This window comes from Hippocampus comes, unplaced genomic scaffold (genome assembly GCF_001891065.2).
Source record: "Hippocampus comes isolate QL1 unplaced genomic scaffold, H_comes_QL1_v1.1 scaffold437, whole genome shotgun sequence".
NCBI classification, from domain to species: Eukaryota; Metazoa; Chordata; class Actinopteri; order Syngnathiformes; family Syngnathidae; genus Hippocampus; species Hippocampus comes.
Genome location: NW_017805699.1, coordinates 202,351 through 224,190, shown reverse-complemented (window position 1 = coordinate 224,190; position 21,840 = coordinate 202,351). Strand labels below are relative to the sequence as shown.

Sequence of the window (21,840 nt, the reverse complement as noted above, 5' to 3'; positions counted from 1 at the left end):
GGGTTTGATTCCGGCTCCGGCCTTCCTGTGTGTTTTGCATGTTCTCCCCGTGCCTGCGTGGGTTTTCTCCGGGTACTCCGGTTTCCTCCCACATTCCAAAAACATGCGCGGCAGGTTAATCAATCAACTCTAAATTGTCCCTAGGTGTGAGTGTGAGCGCGATGGTATTGCAGCAGAGCTGCAGAAGAGAAATTCCCTTCAAGAATCATGAAATTGCAAAGGGAATTTATTTTTACACCATGTGACTGGACATTAAATGGCAAATACCTGCCACCTGCAAGAAATGAGCAGCGCTGAATGAGCGTCAAATTAAATCTGGCCTAGTGATTGTGGCGCTGTGCTCCTGGTGATTTATATGTCCAAGTCGAACAAGAGCGTGCAGAGCGATTACATAAAAAGAATCTCATGAAAATCAGATAGCTTGATTTTATTAACTCCAGCAGAAGCGCGACATGTTCAGCATTTGTGTGTTTGTTGGTTAGCACGATCACACCATTGTATAATATTTGTAGACAGAAGGTACCGGGTGTACAGACATACTCCAAAATATATTTATTTATTTTTCTGATTTAACTAAAAACTAATATGTCAATTAGTCCAGTGCATGGCTTTTATATTTATAAAAAACAAAGTAGCTCAAACTAAAATTGGAAATACTTAGTGACCTTTTTTTACATACACAAATACACCATAGATACAAAAATAACTAAAACTAAGACTAAAACTAAAGCAGATCAAAGTCCTAAAAAAAAAAAATAAAACGACCAACCCGACTCGTTAAAACTACAGTGACTGAATTTACAAAAAAACAAAAGTCAAAACAAAAAAAGAAAACAACTATCATGAAAAATCCCAAACTGTTTTCAAACCTACTCCAGTGTAACTTCTGGACGAGGACAAATGAAGTGACTGTCAAAAGTGTTTGCACAGCACAGCGCGGCTCATTAGACTGCCTGGGGCTGGCCTAGCCACTTAAAGAGACGGAGAGGGAATCAGTTGCCATCATTGGGTTTGTGGCGGGCGTTTCCTCATTTAAAAATATTTCGCCTGGGTTGTTGTTGAGTAATTTAGCAAAACGTAACGGCTAGCAAAAGCTCTAAAGCGCGACATTTAGCAAAACGTAACGGCTCGCAAAAGCTCGAATGCGCGCCATTTTACCGTCAAAGTAGTACACATCCTTAAAACAGCCACCTCAGTCTGTGTGGTAAATACATTATTTTTTTTGTATTAAAAATAACTTTAGCGGTTAGGCTAAGTGGGAAACCACCCACTCAAGCCAGTACCGTACGGCGTAAAAGCGACATTTGGCACAGCGTTGTTGTCATGCTAGCTGACACACATGTTGAGCGCTGCTAAGTGCAACATGCACCCTGCTGGCATTTTTATGGGTGCACATTGTGGAAAAAGAATGTCCTTCAGTATTCTGTCATTGCAAAACATGCCTGTGGCAGTATCCTTGCTTACCATTAAAAAAAAAAAAAAGAGGGGTAATTGTCATTTATAGTGTCACTTATTAGTGACCCATCGATACAGGTGACCCATTTTGCGGACGTTGTCTCTCTGGTGTACGGTTCAGGATGAGGCCTATGCACACATGCATCAAACATTTTGACTTTTGGGACTTTTCAGAGAGCACACGCAGACATGTGTAGCTCTGACAAGGCGTCAGATTCAAACTAATCTTTCCACAAATACTGCCGGAGCCTTTTTTTCTGTCAGCCTTAATGTTGTGATGGGAGTGACTAAATCTGCACCACCGCCTGCAAGGATGTCTGTGCGTCTTTTCAAGACGAGGACTGTAAGATGATTTGTCGAAGAAACCAGTTTTGAAAATAAAACATCCCGAAGCCTGGTGTATATTCTCGAACTATTCATGTTTTCATTAGTTTGAGTCCCACCTTCGATAAAAAGAAAATGCCGATGACACATATTCCGAAGCACTTTAAATATTTGACAATTTAATGTGTTCTATGGTTTTGATTTTCTCAATGTTACTCAGTTTAAATGAATGTTGACGTTCCACATGCTGAAGTCTCGCGAGATTTAAGGAAGTCTCACGTAATTGTACCAACTGTGAGGCATTCGAATATTGAGGTTCCGCTGTGATTCAATTTTTCATGTCTTGGCGAGATTTGGTCACATCTCTTGAGATACAGTATGTATAATGCTGTGTTTTGGGAATACATTTGGATCTACTTTTCATTGAAACGTTCAGTCGAAATACCAATTGTAGGACAGCAGGTGCATTCATTCTCAGATCATGATATTGATACATGATATTTGGATTTTGGTCATAGAAATGGAAAGGTTACCGCAGCAGATGAACATTTTATCCCCCTTAGATGTGTCTTCATCTCTCTCTTCACTCCCTCCATTACTTTAATTCAAAATTCATGTCCCTGCTGAGTATCTTACGTAAGTGAAGCAGTGCAAGGCTTTATTGTTTTCTTGGTCCGTTTTCGTCGTGGGAGTTCTTTTCATCTGAAGGGGGGAGCCATGAATCTGCATGTTTCATACATGACTCAGCATAACCCTGATGTGAATCCCCCCCCCCCTCCCCAAAAATGCCTTTCATTAAAGTGAGACTCAGTGCTGTAAGATTTGAGTGTCAGCGTGCGTGGACTCAAGCACTTAAACAAGAGGTCACATGCGACTAAGAATAACCCTACTGAAACATTCATCAATCGCTCTGACTTAACAGCCCGTGAATTTTAGAGCAGCCAAGGTTAGAGTGAATGGAGCAGTGATTGCGCACAGGTTAAAGGATGCTATACAGCTCAGTTGAATGGATTCGTATCAACCGTGGGACATTTTGTGTTGCCATTTCCATCCCGAGGAAAGATCTTTCTGCTTTTACTTAATTTTAATATCACTTTAAGGGGAATTAGAAAGATTGAAAAGAATGAACACAATTGACCTGTTCAACCCTTTGAGGGATAGCGGTTACTACAGTGGACAGATGATCATGTTGTCAGGTTACAGGATGCATGAAAGGGTTAAAACATAAAGACTCTCAAGTGTGGCCAAAGCATCCCTAGTTTTGGGGATCAATGGCCTACCATTGGTGAAAAGTGGGTCACTCGCAGGTCTTGGCGAGCTATTATTTGTTGTCACTGGAGTGTAGCGAAAGCCCTGCTGGCCTTTGTCTCCCTTCTCAAAGGATAATGTGCTCCCACTCTTTGCCGTCCCCCACGCCCCATTCCTCTCATCGTCCATCCTTGACCACTGCTTGACTCAGCGCCACCTCAGGCTCATTGCCAAGGGCTGCTGTTCAGTGCTATAAAGTGAATTACTTTGGCATGATTCTTTGACAGCACTGTCAATTTGTGTATGCGTGTTGACTGGCTTGGTCTCGTTTGATATTTTGAGTGACTTAAGGGAAAGAGATGACAATGATATCTTTCGGTGTTGTTTGGAACACTTTTTTAAGAGATTCATTGTTGAGTGTTCAAACCTGAAAAGTCTTCAAAAGGATCTCGATATGGAACGTTCATCACATCCCGCTTAAAAAAAATCGTCAGTGAAAGCAGAGAAGAGTTTTCAGGATTAGCATGTATTAGGATTGTTATTATTATTGTTGTTATTATTATCATTGAGTTTTCTTTTCATTTGTGTAGCGTGTCAATGGGAAGTTACTGGCTAAATACGGTGAATAAAACACAGTAAAGCCTAAACGCATGTAGCATGTTAATTATTATCATTGAGTTTTCTTTTCATTTGTGTAGCGCGTCAATGGGAAGTTACTAGCTAAATACGGTGAATAAAACAGTAAAGTCTAAACGCATGTAGCATGTTAAAAAAAAAAAGTGTCATACCTCACAGTGACTTCATTCACTCCAACTGAGATGTAAATATTGCATGTGGTATACTTGAAGCATTAATTTGAGTTAATTGTTTCCATGCGCCCGGCTTCCACGCATGCCCTCGCCGTGAAAACACAGCGTGAGCCGTATATGGGTCAGACCACCTCCTTTGACATGCATTGTGTGAGTTGTAAGAGTCCATGTGGGGGGAGGGGGGCGGGGCGTGCACTGATATCTCAGCAGTAGTTCTGCTTATTGTCACGGACACACTCGGACTATTTAGAAGGCTTTTGTCTGCAGATAGGGGGTGGCTCCTATTTGGATGGAAACATTCATTGCAAGCTAGTTCGTGATGAAATAGGTTGAGAAGAGACTCGGTCTCCCTGGTAATGAGCCTTTTTGGTTTAATGACATTGTATCTGCTCATGCAGATGTGTTGTCACTTTTGGTGTATATCTGTGAGCGCGTGTTAACATCATCTTTGTATTTAATGGGCTCACACTGCTGGCAAATGACTATGCAAGCGTTATTATGCAAACCGTTTTGTGGTCTATGCCTGGCTGAAATGCCAAAGACAGGACGGAATTTTGGACAAGGAGAGAACAAGTGAAAGCCCGAGTTCCACATGCCAGTGGAGAATGGAATGGCTACATGTTAGGCTCGCACTAAATACAATCCCAAATCTATTTCTTTCTTTATTTTTGTTACAAACATTGTATTTTCAAGACCGCTTCAGATACGCCAGCTGTTTATTGAACTGGACGAACGGTCACTGCACAAAATGAAAACGCACAATGGGCATTGAGAAGATGGTCACACTGATGTGGTAAAGCCCCTGGGCCTCGGACTGTCAGCTTTATTCTCACTCTATAACACCAGGTTATTACGTCACATTGTCTGTTTGTTCTGTTTTGTCATGTTTTTATATTAAATGTTACAGCGCAGTGCAATGTCTATTAAAAAGACAAATAATTGTTTACTCCAGCATCCTTCCAAACACTAAACTGTCTTTCAGTATGAATGTATAGCTGCGTTTTCTCGATGTGCCCTTTGACTGACTTTGGCCTGCCACCCAAAGTCAGCTGGGATCGGCTCCAAATGAGCAGATTGATGTCTTTCATTGGCTGTTTCGCAATACGAAGAACATAGTGTACTGAACGGAGATGGTTACCCAGCCCGCTGACGGATGAAACATGATGGACCGGCAAAATGTTGTCATTTTGGGGACCCATTATATGAACAAAATCTTCCTGCCGGCATCCTTCAGATGCTTCTGCGGGCAGATTGTTGGAGTTCACAATACTCAGGAGGAAATAGTTGCAGTTGTGGTTGTTCAGAGTTGATTTGAGGACCTGCGGGAATCTGAGGCTTTAATTTGAGTTTTGTTCTTCGGGCCACAGTGCTATTTTCAGCCAGTTCATGATTTATTTTGCTTGCCTTCACTTTGCCCTCGTTGCAAATGGCCTTTTACGCTTGCTGCAGCGATGCAGAGGCGAGTTGTGATCAGGTCGTCTTTGTTGCCCGAAAGAAAAATATTTCTTGAAGTCAATGGACCTTTTAGTCAAGTTAGGTTCATTTGTATGGGGCTCAATCACAAAAGAGTCTCAAATGGCTTCACAACAATCACCTGGTTTACACCCTCCATCCAGTCAAGCCAAAACTCAGAAAAAAACTATTTGGAGGAAGAAAAGAAATAAAAAGGAACAAACCATAGAAGGGATCACAAATGTGCAGCCACTTCTCAACTCAGGAGATGAAAGGAGAAGCGGCAGCAAAACAGGCCAAAATTCTCAAATCAGGGGTGGGGATTGCATGGATTAATTTAATAATAATGTAATTTCTTTTCATCTCATTTCAACATGGAATATTTATTTGCTACACAAGTAAAGTGATTTGTCACAGAACAAATTAAACTTGGAAGCCCGGGTACTGCATTGACGAAAACGTAATAGACTTTATAAAACACCTTCAAAGTGTTCGAAATGCTGACAAAATGCGTAATGTATAATTCAGGGATCTTCACAGCCTTGTACAGAGAAGATAAAAATATACTTCCTCCCATCCCACTGTGGGTTAGTGTAGCTTGTTTGTTTACCTTTGTGTGTACGCTTGTGTCAGCTATTCAGGCGCACCGAGTTTGCCTCTGGGTGATGCGAATGTGTGCTTCCAGCTTAAATGGGTTTGCCTCTTGTGACGGCTTAATGCTCTGAATATTGACACTCGGAAGAGAAAAATGCAGTCCGCCAATGTGCTTTGCAAGTTAAGCAGGTTGACGGACGTGTACAGGGTGTAGCCATGTCCTGTACCATGAGAACGAACGCCAGAAATGTTGTAGTCATAGGTTTTGAAAAGGTTATGAAGCTACAAGGGATGAAACGGTCAACAGACAAAATTCCAGGCAGTTAGTACGGCCATTTAAATTATTAGTACTACGACATTTTGTAAGAAACGAGAAGACAAAGACGAGAAACAAAAAAATTTTTCTTCAAATTTTGTTGTCGTTTTTTTCTCACGGAATCAAATATTTTTGTATTTCTAAGATGGAAGTATTTTTGTCTACTCGAAGAAAATTGTGACCAATATTTTGTGCTTTTTTTTTTTAATTGTTTTTTTTGATTTTCATCTGATATGTTCAGAGGTTGTCCTTCTGTCAGTACTTTAAATGTAAACGTTAAATAAAAACGCTTTGCAGTTTTCGTTAAAACGTCGTGTATGTTCATACAGTTTCGTCTGTAGTAGCCACAACCTTCGTCAAAATCAAAGAGCTGCCTGCTCAGGACCGGTTGACCCTCCGATTAAGCCGACTGACTGTATTGAACAAAAACAGGAAATGGAAATCTGTGCTTCCATAATAAAACGAGTTACAGCGCTAAAAAGACAACAAAGGATAGTCGACAGCTTTGCGATTGCTCATTTGGATATTTCGGGTGTTTTGTGGCTCATACGTGGCTAAATCCTGATCTTGACTGACTGAACGTTTGGTATTCTCAGCTTATTCCCCTGTGCTTCCATCCTGCCAAGTACACGCACACACACACGGTGGTTAGATGTGTCTGATTCATTGTCACACATACGCCTCACAGACATGATGACTACTTTGTTCTTCTACTGCAGTTCCTCCTCTTTCGCTGTCTGCCGTGCCATGTGGCATTTTCATGTCTGTGCGCCGACGGCTTTGTGTGTGCGTGTCTTATTATTTCGACCTTTCGTTTGGTCCCGCACTCAACATCCCACCTTTATATTACGTGGAGATTTCTCTTTCAGTTGATATTTTGGCTGGACCGCACAAGGAAATCGTTTCGTTCAGCGTGTGTGCGCGCGGATGCCCATGTTTCATGGTTATAAGGATTGTGGGACTGTGACTCGCTGCACATCTGTCTGGTGGTGGAGAAATTGCAGCGTTTCGACGAGAAGCTGCCCCACCCCCACCTGCTCTACCTCCCCGAGTCGTTACATCGACGCACACGTGCACAGCCTTTGAGAATTTCTTTGTGTGAATGTGTACAAGAAGCTTCATGGCCTTTCCTTCACTGTTTACTCCAATAATGTGACACGCTGATTTGTTTTTTTTCTTTTCTTTTCAATTTGGTGCTTGTTCTTTTCACAGTCAGGCAACATTTTAGCGGACATTTTAGTCAGGCTTCCAGAATTATAATGACATGTTTGACACAACCCATTCTCAATGCGTTCTCCACGTAAACAGCCACCATTTTTTTTACTGTTGTTCTTTGCGGCGCAGTAGGCAGACAGTGAGCTTCTGAATTTGGAAGTGGATGAACAGTTCGAATGGAACCCAGTAGTAGAGTGTGGACTTCTATCAAGGCTGAATTGGGGTGTGAACAAAACATATTTCTGTATTGGTGTTCATCCTTGAACCCATCTGTTAGCTAGTACACAGAAGATGTTAGCTAGTACACAGAAAATGCAGCTAGAATGGAGACAACAGTTCAGTCATCTTCTACACACCTTATGGTGCCTCGTAGTTTGTATGCTTATGTATGTTCAGGCAGTCTGTCAAGCTGGATATTTGCTGCCATATCACTTAAAAACAAAGAAATATGCTGGTGTGTTTTCCCCCCCACCCCCCTCAGGCAAGCATATTTTAAGCTAGGAAGTGGCTGTAGCTACCGGCGCTCTAAAAGTACTTTCATGGCTGAATGCTCTCTTGTATATTCGAGCGGCATCCGTGGGCGTGCATCACTATAAGAGCGTTGCCATGCCCTCACCTGCCTGTGGTGTCACATTACATAAGCATGCTAATGTTACCGCTAGCGCCACGTTAACACGAAAGGAAAACAAAGCGGCGAAAGAGGAATGGAGGCAGTCCAGCTTCGAGGTTTGATGTGCGGCAGAAGACGATAGACGTCGATTGGAAAGGATTACAGGAGGAAAAACAAACAAGACAGTCGCGGTTTCGAGTGGCAGGCAGTCCTTCTCAAAGTTGTGTCTTGCAGACACTCCGGCTCATGTTTGACTGCTTCCTTATTTCTTTAAGGGCAAATCGAATTATTTCCCCTCAAGGCACCAGACAAGAAAGTCACACCGATTCTTGTGTGTCTTGCCTTAAGCATTTAATGCCTTTGGGAAGAATGAACTATTCATCTCTTTTTGTTTTATTCCCCCCGTATAGACGCTTTTAATGATATCCATCCATCCATCCATCCGTTTTAGATCGCACTTCCTCGGCTCACTGGTGAGCTCAAGCCTATTTCAGCTAATATTGGGCAAGAGGCCCGGGACATCCTGGATTGGCTGTCGGTCAATCGTAGGGCTCATAGATTGACCGACAGACGGCCGTTCGCCATGGCGTTTGCCATCTATGGACAATTCAAAGTCGTCGATGAAATCGAACCTGCATGTTTTTTGCAATTCACAAAGTGAACATGCAAGGCTCTAGCCCAGAACCTTTCGACTCTGAGGCAGAGCAGTATGCCACCATTTTATTGCTTCCCATCATAAATGTAAAGAATTTTAATTTCAAAATTCGAAAAAGTGGCCGTTGTTCAAAGAAACTCCTGATAAACACGTGGGAGTTCGTAATATCGGCACTTCTGCAGTCGAATGATTCGTCACTCGATGAAAAAATGAAGAGCCGAAAACAACAACAAACCCAATGACTCAATCCGTTTGCCTGCGTGCCTTTTCTGGGGGGCCTTCGATAAAGAACGCACGCACACACGCGCTGCCCTGAACTTTCCTGTGTCGTGTCCTGTTGCCAAGGAGACCGGGCCTCAATAAAACGCATCCAATAATGAATACCTTTGTGGAGAGGTGCGTCCTTCAATCATATAGCCTTTGTCATATCACAATGCGGCTATTGTTGGTCCTTCCATCAAGCTCTCATGAGACATGCGTGTCAATTGGAAGACGACAAAACAGACGTTTCGATCCAAATGGAAACAAATAGAAATTAAAATCATTGCCCTTCGCGTTAGGATCATGTTTTGTACCTCATAGGTGTGAATTTGAGAAGACGCCGTCTGCGGGAGGGCGGTTGGAAATCATGTTGCGTGTCCGTGAAGGCTTTTAGTTCCATAATGGCACCAATCGAGCGTTCGCTGCAGGTAATACGATGCTGGGGATGCTTCAAACTGGCAGACAGTCTGACTGGCACTAGGCCAGTTTAAAGAGGCTAGACTGTGGGGGGAGGAGGAGAAGATTCGATGTGAGCAAATTTCATGTTCGGAATACACTTTTTAATCTTTTTCTTGCCCGCGCAACCATTTTGAAGCTTTTGTTTGCTCATTAGAGCCCAAAATAAACTTATTTCAGATTCACATGAGATCTGAATTTATTTTTTCACCTGGTAATGTTGACCACTTTACGACTAATCGGCGTGAATCAAGTCTGTCTTTCGGTCTGGCACGGTACCTATTTGAAAATGAAATGCTCTTCTTGTTGGCTATGGTAACCCCCGGCAACAGTTCCCCGGGAGACGGGCTTTGGCAAATCTCTATGGCCTGTTTAGCAAATTCCTAATTCGCGTCCCCTGAACAGCGCGGGCATAAAGCTCCGGCACTTTATGGCCCTGAGCAGCAATGATGCGGCGCCTTGTGTTTGACCCGCGATTCAGCAGATTGAAGCCCTTTGTGTTGCCTCGGCTGTTTGTCGGCGATAAAGTGTCCCACTGCAGGCCTTCACGTCTCCGACAGAGGCGAAAGTCCCTTCCGTGCCAGTTCGATGCTGCACGTTTACATGAGGCATGATTTAAAATTGGATTTACAACACGGGGGGAGCAGTTTAGACAAGGCATCGCGACACCTCTGCTAAGACATAAACATTTGTCATCTGACAAAAATCAGCCAGTTTTTACACATTTACACATTATAGCATAAAACAGAGAAGATCTGTCATTTGTAGTTAAAAACTCGTCAAACTGATGAAATAAGTCAATCGCTCAATAGAAACAATTCTCTCGTTTTGAATGATGACATGAAGAAACAAATTCAACAAAACGTCATTGCGGCCATCCTCATTATGCTTTGTCAGGAAACGAACCGGCCTCATGATGAAAGAGTTTTACTGACACTAGAATGTAATGAAGCTCCGGATCAGATTAGGGATCATAAAAACGGAAAATGAAATCACGATGTCTCGCAAGACAGTCTGTGTGGAAGCACACGGCGTTATTTAGAATTAGGGCCGAAAAAGAAATATGAATGCTTCTTAGTTCAAAAGCAATGTGGCTGCCTGATGTTTGTCATGGAGATGATCTGAAGCGCGGCAAGGTACCGTTACCTGCCGTACAATCATCCACCCCATGTGGGCATCGACACACACACACGCACAGAGACACAGATACAGCTTGCAGGCGCATAATTACAAAATGTGACCTTTGCCTCCCACTCTTCATTGTGTCAACCTAAAACCTTTCACCTTCACTCCACATGGGCTATCGAGAGCCTCTGGCATACAATACATCTATTTATCCATCCATCCATGCATTTTCCGATCCGCTTCATCCTCACAAGGGTCGCAGGGGGTGCTGGAGCCTATCCCAGCTGGCTTCGCGCGGTAGGCGGGGGACACCCTGAACTGGTTGCCAGCCAATCACAGGGCACACAGACACGAACACTCACACCTAGGGACAATTTAGAGCGTTCAGTCAGCCTGCAAAGCATGTTTTTGGAATGTGGGAGGAACCCGGAGTACCCGGAGAAAAGCCACACAGGCACGGGGAGAACATGCAAACTCCACACAGGAAAGCAGAATCCCAAATTGTAGCTTTGTGTACTCATGGGACAAAAATGCGAATTCTGTCTTTAATTTGGCTGAATTGATTCGCTAGTTTATATGCAACGACTTATCCTTGGACAATTGCGTTTTTTCTATGTGTCAAAACCTCGAGTGTTCACTGAAAAATAAAACGGACGCCACAGTGTTGACACGCCAAAATGGAGCTTCGCGTCCACCCCTCCACAAAAACGAAGAAAGTGAGTCACCCCCGGCAAACTTTCAAAGTACAGTCTGTTACTTGTGTTTGCTTCGAGTGGGTGAAGTAACCCCCCCCCCCCCGAAACCTCCCCCTCACCCACTCTCTCAGCATGATCAAAGATAAAGTAAATGTGGAAACATGCAATTAGCGTCTCAGTCCGATCCATCCATTCTATTTTTCCCCAGCACATTTAAAACCCACACGAGTTGAGGATGTTTTGCGCACAGCCGTGGAGATTGAAGTGCCAGCTTTCAGTGTTGCTAAATTAATGAGACCGCACGCTAACCCCCGCAGCATCACACCCCGGCGCCACGGTGCTCATGATACATTAAAGAGGGAGGCCCTCAAAATTTATCACAGCCACCGTCTCAATGCAGACCGGATCAACTAAAATAAAGTGTGAGGAAAAAAGCATGCTGACGCAATCGGAACCGCAGGGTTGGTAGACCTGTAAAGCCGAGCAAAGATAAAGAAGCTAACGTAATAATAGGAGTAGAGTTGCATGCAAATAAATACAGTGGTACCTCTACTTACGAAATTAATTGGTTGTGTCAGAAATTTCTTAACTAGAACAATTTGTAAGTAGAGACGCATTTTCCATGTAAATGCCCTAATCCGTTCCAAGCCACCCCAAAATTCAGACATAAATGTTTTCTAAAGCATAAAAATGCATCAAACTATGTCGGTACAATTATATCATTGCACAATAAATGAGAGTTGTGCATAACGTAAAAAAACAAAGAATAGAGTAAAGAATAAAAATGGTGGTTATTTAACTTTGAACTGCGTCCTCATCGTTTTTTTTTTTTTTTGCCTGGCATTTTATAAAGAACTGATCCAAGGATGTTTGCTTTTGTCAGCTTTTACCAATCGTTCTTTCCTCCTTGTAATCACTTTGGTCACATATATGAATACTAGAGCAGATGATTTAAGGCCAATCGGCTTCTATCTGCAGACTGAAACCAGGCATCTTCTATATTTCGCTAGCTCTGCCAGTAGAAAGTGTGGACTAATGAGTGCGCTCCATCGTTGGGATGGTAATTTCGTATGGTGTATTATTAATCAGAGTCTCTGCAGCAATTTGAACACGGTCTTAATAATGCTCCGGGCTCCTGCGTGAGTAATGAGTCTTTTTCGTTTGGACTTGAGTGGCTGACATTGAAGACACGGGCAGACGCTTCCGGAATCAAAGCTTTGTCTGGCAGTGTGTATGTTTGAGTGTGTGTTTCCACTGAAACGCCCGTTTTCCTCCAAAGCGATCAGAGGAACTTGCAACAGGAAGGTGAGCAAATATGAAAGATTTGAAGAGGATGGTTAAAAAAAAAAAAAAAAATTGTCTGGGCAAGTTGACAGGACTTCTCCACGCAACTGTGCGTTGTGTGTGTTTATACCGTTGGACTCACAACCCTCCTGTCAGTCACGATGATCGGCTGTGTAATTATTCCTCACGTGACGCAACGATTCAAGAGTCTGTACTGAGTGTGTGATCTGCCCGCTGGAGTTAAATGTCTTTCTTTTCATCAAAACACTTTTAGCCTGTCTTCTCTTGCAGATTTCACGACCTGTGCCGGAGAGGTTAGCTTTTCATTGATGGGGATTTTTTTTTTTTTGGATGGATGGAAATACCCTTGGTCGTCTTTTTGTTTGAATACCCTTATTCGTTGCCATCCGTTCGCAATTTCTTACGTGCCTTTCTACCATCTAGGCTTCTGACACACCTCCCATGCAAAACATGGAAGGTTGCTGAAATGCGAGTGTGGCCCAAATTTCCGCATGATGGAGTTGAATTCCATCGAGAGCCATTTGAATCATGGCGAGCTGACTTTTCTTGTCGGAAAGGTGTTCGCTCTTACCCAATAGTCTACCTTTTAGCGCTATAGGTTAACCTCTGTTTATTCATCACTGAAGTACAGGTATTCACTTTGTGTGACCCCGAATGAGAAACAAAAATACATTTATTCAATTACCAGCCATCAAGGTGCCTGCGCGCACACCGGGGGGGGGTTGAACCAGAATCACTGCTCACGAGTTCATTTTATATCTTGACGGGCGTCGCCGCCACCCCCAACCACGCTCTGTCTTCGACTCTGCTTTCACTGCCACGGCTTTCCACTTTATTACCAGCCCCCACTGCTAGGTGCTAAATTGTCTTTAAATTGGACGCTCGGGCGATAAAAGAACCGACTGTCACTCCTCTCTCACGCAAGGTACTTGCACTGTATGTGAACCCGATTTTGGTTGGTAAATTGCGGGATTGTACGATTAAAAACTGGATTGCATCTTTATTTGTTCACGTCCAAGATCCATGCCTCATCTGTTTAATAAGATTAACAGCTCTGACACTCTGTACATGTATCAGCTTTCAACGGAGGAGGGAGGTAGCCTCTGTCAACTCGCTGCGTGAATTATTCTTGTCGGGTACGGTTGGACCATGTACATGTTCCTGGACCGTATTTTGGTGTGCAGGACTAAATTACCTTGATTGACTATGGGCAATATAACTCCCTTTTAGATGCTAATGTTGTATTGAGCAGGCTAATACTGACCAGAGGATTTACTATATAGGAGGGAGCTTGGGGTTGCTAAATTCATGTTGCTCTTTTTTTAGGTCATAGATTATCCTCGACTGAATCAACAGTGCTTTTGTTTCATTTGGAGACTGCATCGTCTCTGTTTTGCCCTCGTGCGTCGTTTTCTTGATGCCGTTACTTAGTCTTGACTAAAATGTGTCGCCTTCAATCAGTCAAATTCTTGTTAGGACCGCCCTGGTCAAAAGTTTAAATCGGACCAAATTACGGTCGTGTCAGTTTTGGGGACAGGACAAGACCTAAGGAGTGGAGCTATAAGCAATGCGCTCTGTTCTGTTGATTAGTTGACATAGAACTTATTTGTAAGTAACCAGACATGTAAATTCTCTGTGAACTTGGAATGGACCAACGATCCCTTTTCCTCACACAAATCTTGAATAAAAGAATTCCAAATGCTCCGTTGTTGTCTTCCTTTTTGTTGGAATAATTGCACTGCAACACACTCTGATGGTGTGACACCATTGTATGTATCGTGTATGACTAGCTTGATGTGCTACGATTCCGAGATATACCGTGGCAGGCTAATCTGAACCGTACCACTCTCAAAATGTTGCTAAATGAGGCTGGGTGGGTGCATTAATGTGAGCGCTTATGTGTATGTGTGTGAGGGATGGCGCTGTATTAGCAGTGTTAGGATGACTGGTTTCCTCCCAGAGTCCAATAAAAGTGACGGTGCCAAGAACAGATTTATGGCAGCCATGTTGAGTGCCTAAGGGCAAGGGGGTGGTGTCGGGACGCCGTTGGGAATCTCTCAGTCCCCCCACCGTTTTTCAATTTCTCTCCGGCTTCATTTTCTCCATCTTCTCTTTGTTAATAATCATTTCCTCGCTGATGAGACTTGAGAATTAGCAACGCCTTGTGTCGTCTCCTTCTGCCATCTTTCTGTTTACTTCCATCTCCTCTTTCTCCCCCCGACTCCCTCCAGGCGACGCTTGTCTTCTTTGTGCGAAGGTCACAGCTCTCTTGAGCTCGGTTGAACTCAGACAAGCCTTTTAAGTGATGCTTATCTCATTTATCGCTTTACGCTAATGCACTTCTGTGAGTATGAACAGAGCCATTATGGCCGAGAGCCAAATAGGACAGATTGTAGTGGAACCCAAGTTTAAAAAAAAAAAAAAAAAAAAAGTGATCTTTCTCAAGCTGTATATTCATGAATAAACTACTGAGAATTAAACATTTGAACTGTGTTGGCATAATATGAATAATCGCAGCTCGCTGGTGGCTAGAGCTCCTAATTTGTCACGAGATAATCATGGAATCGCAGAAATATGTCACTAGCTCAAATTTAACTTTATTCAAGACGCATCACACTGTATTTACACTGTAGGTACATTTATAAATATATTATTAGCACCACTTTTAAGGGATAGCTAGCTGCAGCTATGATAGCTAATACGAGACTAGCCATTAGCTTTATTTTTATATTTTATCATTTTACTGAAAAAAAAATACAGAACGTTATTAATCTTCAAAACCAATGAAAAGCTAATTTCTGGCCATCTTGATGCAGACATTTTCCATTTTCTTTTCAAATTAGTAATCACGGATTGAGTACAGAGGGAAACAGAAAGTCGACTCGCGATTTAACAGATTGTTCATTGGAACAAAGAAAACACGTTAGTTACGCTTCTAGTATGTTCCATAACAAAAGGGTGTTTTTTATTTATTGTACTTTTTGTAGCATTTTAAGAGAACAACCAAGGTAGGTCTTGACATGCATAATTCGAGGCTAACCATTAGCAACTAGCTGTGGCTACTATGCAAGTTATGAGCAGATATTAATGGTGTCATTGAGAAAATGCAAATACCAAAAAAAAAAAGATTGCGGGCAGCAGAATTTGGTTTTCCTAGTATCAAGATTTATTTCTTGCTTAAGGTGGATCTGTGACCAACTAGCTACACAGCAATGATGCAGGGCATCGTATCTTTGGAACCATAGGCGGGTTGTTTTTGAAAAAAAAAATATTGACATGACAGTCATACTCCACCTATTCCCAGTGTGATTGTTTTTTTCCACCTGCAGCAGGGGAAAAAAAAAGGCCCGTTTGCCCTCCCCAGTGCTTGTTACCATGTAAACATTGAATGTGGGTGTGTACATCGGTACACAGTTCTTATTTTTGTGCTTCAACGCAGAATTTGGCTCGTACTTCTCGGAAGCAATCGATGCCTTGGCGGTCTTTCATGCCATCTCTGTTGGGAACCTCCGTGTGTTTTCCTTGCTCTCTAGGCTTTTCTGTTACATTTGTAAAGGGGGGGAGGACGTGTGGTTCCGGGAGACGTGAGGCATGGGAGGAGGGGAATGTAAGGAAGATAATGTGCTGCGAGGAGCATGAGGATGCCAGCTGTATATGCCGCAACATCAGAGGATACACGGGCGGTTTCCGAGTAAGGAAAAAAAAATGAACACGTTGGATCAAAAAAAAACAAACAAAAAACAGATACTGTATACATGGATGCTTAAGCATGCAGACATGCAGCGTAGGAGATGAATGCTTGACCCAAGTCGGGAATAGAAGAAGCTTTAGGACAAAAGAAGGTCAGACTGAAGACTAGTGTCATTGGAAATTCCAGTTTACACTCTGACAATTTCTGCACATTGCAGGTAACAAACACAGCTACTCAGAACAAAGTCATCTGGCTACATGAACATAAAGATAGTAGCTTACTCCCTCCAAGATTTGGCGCTAGTAGCAGGAAACAGCCAGCTGGTGTTATGAAAAATACATGTGCAATTGCCTTCTCATTGCACACACCCACATTTGTCTTGTAGTTTTTGGTTGCCGTCCAAGGAAAAGCACGTGTCTCCAAATTTTGTCTCGCCTAACTTTGATGCCTTCTATCTCAGAAAAAAAAAAAAAGAAAATTCCGTTCCTTGATGTCATGTAGATCTGGACTTTTTTTTCAGAATTTTCGACACAAGTAGCAAATATATTGTATTACTTTTTTTTCTATTTAAAAAATTGGAAATGAAGAAAAACGTTTTTTTTTCATGGTTGAGTGTGAGTGTATGCAGTGTCATCCATGTCTTAGAAAAGCATTAATTTCCTTTTTTTTAATTATTAAAAATAATAAATTCCATTTTTCTGTTTACTTTGAGGAAAAGGCATTTCTTTTCATATTAATTTTTAAAAAATCGATCCTCCCCGCCCCCAAAAACAAAAATATAAATTGATTTCTGAATAAAAACAACAAAATGTGTTTTTAAAGCTAAATATGATTGCTATTGGGTTCATGGTTTTCGATGCAGTTGTATGCATGTAGCGTCATACCTGTCCAATGAAAACATTTTTACCTCATTTTTTTTTCTTTCCAGAAACACGTTTTTCCCCACAATTGTTTTTCCTTGTAACTGAAACTGTTTATATTAATAATTGGAGGGGGCGGGGTTTGATTTACCTGCTTTTCATTGGACAATGATATTAACCTATACACACCAATAGAGAGGCAAAGTAAGTGGAATTTGTTCATTTGTTTCGAAAAAGAAACAGACGGGTGGCATTGTGTCACGACAGACAAAAAGCCCAAAGTTGTTTAGCTTTTTGCCGTTTCCCCGGTGAAGCGCGTAAATACTCCTCTGACGCACAACATTTCGTCAACACTGCCGTGATTCATTTGTCACTCTTTCTTTCCATATTTAATCGTCACTCGAGCATTATTATTCATTATGTGGTTTCAGCTCTGAGTCTGCGCTGCTTTCAAACCAAGAGGTGGTCACTGGCTTAAACCAAAAAAACAAAACAAACAAAGAAAAAAAGTTGTGTGGATGCTCTGTTTTTGGCCTGCGGGCACTAAAAGGCATTCCACACACAAAAAACACACACACAGCCTCAGTGTATCCCATGACTACATTTTTCCAAAGCTAGGTGGATGGAATATGAGGTTGTGCGGCTATTTTGGAGAAGCAGCGATGGGCTGATATTTCCAGACCAACGTTCATGTTTTCTATATCCCACTGGTTCATTCTAAAAACCATGATGACTCCAGTCGTTAGAAGTCATGGTCATACCTGCGTGCATATAAATAACGGTACACCAGCACAACAAGGGCAAAAAGTAATTCACAATAAGCAGGACGAGTCTGTTCATTTTGGTTCAAGGTTTGATTTTGCAGACAGAGGCGCACCACACACACACACACACACACACACACACACACACACACACACACACTTACCCAAGGCATCTATGTTGGTCCTGCATGGCGGACCCGGTGGGCAGCCGCCACCCACAACCAGTCGCCAGGATCCGGCCCAAACGGTGGGTGAGCTGAAGGTCACATGTCCCCTGGACACACACACACACACACACACACACACACACACACACACACACACACACACACACACACGTTAATTTTGTGTCTCTTTTGGGTACCCAACAATGAGGAGGTGGAGTTGCCCTTCCGCCAAACTGTGTTGGCGGCTCTTAACCCTTGCATCCCGATGACTCTTGTGTCTACACCCCTTTAGTGGTTTATTCAGGGACACAAGACGGAAAAAAACCCTGTGTTGTTTTGGCCCTTCGATTGTCAGTGTTTGTCATCCGTAAAATTTTTGAAAACCAAGCAGCCGGGTTTTTTTTTTTTTTTAACTCTTGGGTTTGTGCTTTTGTGAGGACGTCCACGATGTGTTCAGTGTTTTGTCTCGGCGTAGCTCACAGTCAAACAGAAATGCCAGAATGTCACAAACACCAACAAGGCTATTCAAACAACACTGCAACACTACCCACTGCACGCACTTACGAGCTTTCGAGGTCACAAATGCGCGCAAAGCAAGAATCCGTTCACTAAAGCTCAGTTCGCACCTTATTTGCTGTTTTTAATTTGATTAGTATGACCCAGAAGTGTTTTTCATAAAATACTCACTGCTCCAGATAGCATAGGTTTGTGATAGACTCCAGCTTGTTCTGACTCATGCGTAAAAAATTGCGGGCTGTTATTAAGATTGGTTGAGAGGGAATTTTCTGTTTGCCTTGATTTCATCAGCGAAGAGTAACTCTTAAGATCCTAATCCAATTTCGGATTTCCCGAGCTTGTTGAAGGTCTGCGCACCACTTAGCGCTTTAGTTCTCGCCCTTATCTGCATAGTTTTTCTGTGATTAGTCAGCACACGGGAGGCCAGGCCAGCTTTTGTTGAAAGCAAGAGTAGTAGGAGGCGGTAAGCAAAATATCCTTGGTGACTCTCTCAAGGATGCTTGAAGTCTTCCCTTCAGCTGCTACGCCGCATTCCCAGAACTGCTGACTCTCGCCTCCCTGGAAGTATTTTAACACGCCCCCAAACTTTTGTGTGTGCGCCGCGCGTGGCAGCGCACCAAGCCACAACATTGGGCTCCAGCGAGGATCGTTGTGACACACCAACGCGGTGTAGAGGTTGTAGTTTTGTTTTGTATCCAGCTCAATTGCCTTTGGTGCATATGATGAGAGACACTTTGCACCGGTTCAAGATTGAGGTTATTCGAATTACCTTGACCCACCTTTACAAGTTCTGCTCTCAAGGCTTTAACATATTTTTTTGGTTTGAAGTATTTTAACACGCCCCCAAACTTTTGTGTGTGCGCCGCGCGTGGCAGCGCACCAAGCCACAACATTGGGCTCCAGCGAGGATCGTTGTGACACACCAACGCGGTGTCGAGGTTGTAGTTTTGTTTTATATCCAGCTCAATTGCCTTTGGTGCATATAATGAGAGACACTTTGCACTGGTTCAAGATTGAGGTTATTCAAATTACCTTGACCCACCTTTACAAGTTCTGCTCTCAAGGCTTTAATTAAATAAATTAAATAAAAAGTTCGTCTGTCATTCTGTATGTTAGCTGGTGACTACCTGGTTCATAAAGAGTGAAGAAATGGCACCGTTTTTGATTATGTGGGCGTGGGGGAACTTTCCATTGTGATGATTGACGATTGTGACTTTGGACTCCTCCCATCACGGTTCCCCACAGCGTGTCACATGCTTCATTTGTTTGGCGCAGTTTTTTTCTTTAGAATTGGTTTCTGACGCAACGTATTTGAACACTGGACCAGCTGGGTTTTGCGTAGTGGCAGACCCGGGGGGCATGAGATGACCAAGGCTATCTTAGGGGGGTCGCAAAATAAAAGTTGGGAAATACATAATCAGCAATCGATATCCATTTTTATATTGAATAAAATTTGTGCACACGTTGTTGGTTTGTTTATTGAACAAAAAGACAGATAACCTATCAACAGATCCGAAAAAATATCTTCGGCCGTAGTAAAAAGATTTAAGGCAAGAGAAGAGGAAAAACAAAAAAAGCTTCACTTTTGTTTTCGCGGCCCGGGCCGAGGAGCAGCGGCGGCACCACGACATCCTGCCGTACATCGACGACTCGCCTTCTTCCTCACCTCACTTGAGCTCCAAGAGTCGAAGCAGTCGGGACACCCTCTCCTCGGGATCGCTGGAGTCCGCAAAGTCGGTCAGTGTTGTCATTTCTCCTTTTCCCGTTTTTTTATGAACTCAGCGTTGCCATGGACCAGAATGTATCCATCCGTTTGTTTATTTCACTCGCTTTCATCCAAACGCCTGACCCAGTTTGGATATTTGGAAGAAATATTCCATTCACATTGAAAATGACAATTAAAACGTTGTACAGGTGATATTAAATCTCATTTGATCGGGTTGTAATTTGTTGTCTATCCACGCAATATTTGTACACCAATGCTTCCTTCGACCTCAATACATTGAGAGTGGTCGGCCGTTCTATTTTTTTTTTTTTTACAGGAATCCGGTCTCATCAAAACGCTAGTCAATTGACAAGGAATCAAATTCTGCCATTTGGGAGGATCGCTTTCTGACTCGCAGCCTCGGCAGCTGTCATGTGCAGATGATGCAAGTCATCCTTTTTCAGAGGCGGCCTGGTTCTCATTTCAGACAATAGGCAAATTCATTGTCGTCTCTGTTTTCTGTCCAAGAGTGAAAATCATCCGTGACATCTGATGAAAAGCTTGCGAAGGAAATGCACATTGACGCAAATTCAGCAAAGTTTCGCGTCGTTTCTATTCACGTGTGCCCATGCACCGAGTAACACTTTTTAAAAGGGGTTTCGCCTACATCGACAATTATCCGTCAGATGAAATTCCCACAGTAGCCTGAAATTCTTTTCAGTCAATATCATGAGAGTGGAGCTAACACGTCCTTGGTTTGCCCTTGTACAGACGGCCCCACCTCCCACCTCTCCCAATAGTCTGCTTTTCCAACTGAGTCAGAGCCCACGCAAGCTGCGATTGGCTAATTATAGAGTTGAGGCTTCATGACGTCGCTGTGATGAGTCATCACCATCTGAAACTGAACTTTTTTTATTTTTAAACTGTGACTCCCCTTCCCCACCATAATCTGACTGGGAGAAAGGCCAAGGTCAGATGATCTATGGATGCCGTGTGGTCTCTTTTCCCGAATTTCAATAAGAAATGGCCATCTTTCATGTTTGGCTTCTGAACTTTGATTTTTATTTGTATTTTTATCAAGTCCTCGGTTGCTGTAGTGGTTCACATGTCTGGGGCCTTTAAAGGTGATTTTTGTTTTCTATGTCTGTGTGTCGACGGGGAAGACTGAATGAACTTTTTGGCTTGTTTTTGAGTTTCTGCAAAGCCTGAGACCACTGCTCATTTTAAACATCATGTATAAGGAATGGAGGCTTCAGAATGTAGAATCATGTCAGCTTTTTTGGCTTCTCTTTGGCCCAAAATGCATTTGAGGTAGAACATGTGTTTTCGTGTGGACATTTTTTTTGGGGGGGGGGGGGGGGTGTGTGAATAAAACCCAGTTGTTTGTGGGCGCCTTTTGTTTTTAACCCCCAGGCTAGGAAAATACGCTTTTAAGAAATAGCTTCGTGTGTGGCCTGCTGGGATAGACTCAGTTCTCCCTCTGACCTTGAACAGGATAATAGGGGGATGGATGAACGATTTAAGTCCCAATGGGTCCGTCTTAACTTTACCATTTTGTTCAAGAATTGCGCCCCCCCCCCCCACACACACACACACACAATTAGAAATATATCTCAG

The 21,840-nt window shown here is 42.8% G+C and overlaps 1 protein-coding gene across 1 annotated transcript in view; it reads left to right on the top strand.

Annotated features, from left to right (window-relative positions):
* The window catches only part of LOC109523422 (breakpoint cluster region protein-like), a 64,107-nt gene that overhangs the window by 14,014 nt on the left and 28,253 nt on the right, over positions 1-21,840 (top strand). Inside the window, exon 2 of the mRNA XM_019882562.1 lies at positions 20,069-20,255. Coding sequence (XP_019738121.1) covers positions 20,069-20,255 — 187 coding nt within the window. The remainder of the gene's footprint in view (positions 1-20,068; positions 20,256-21,840) is intronic.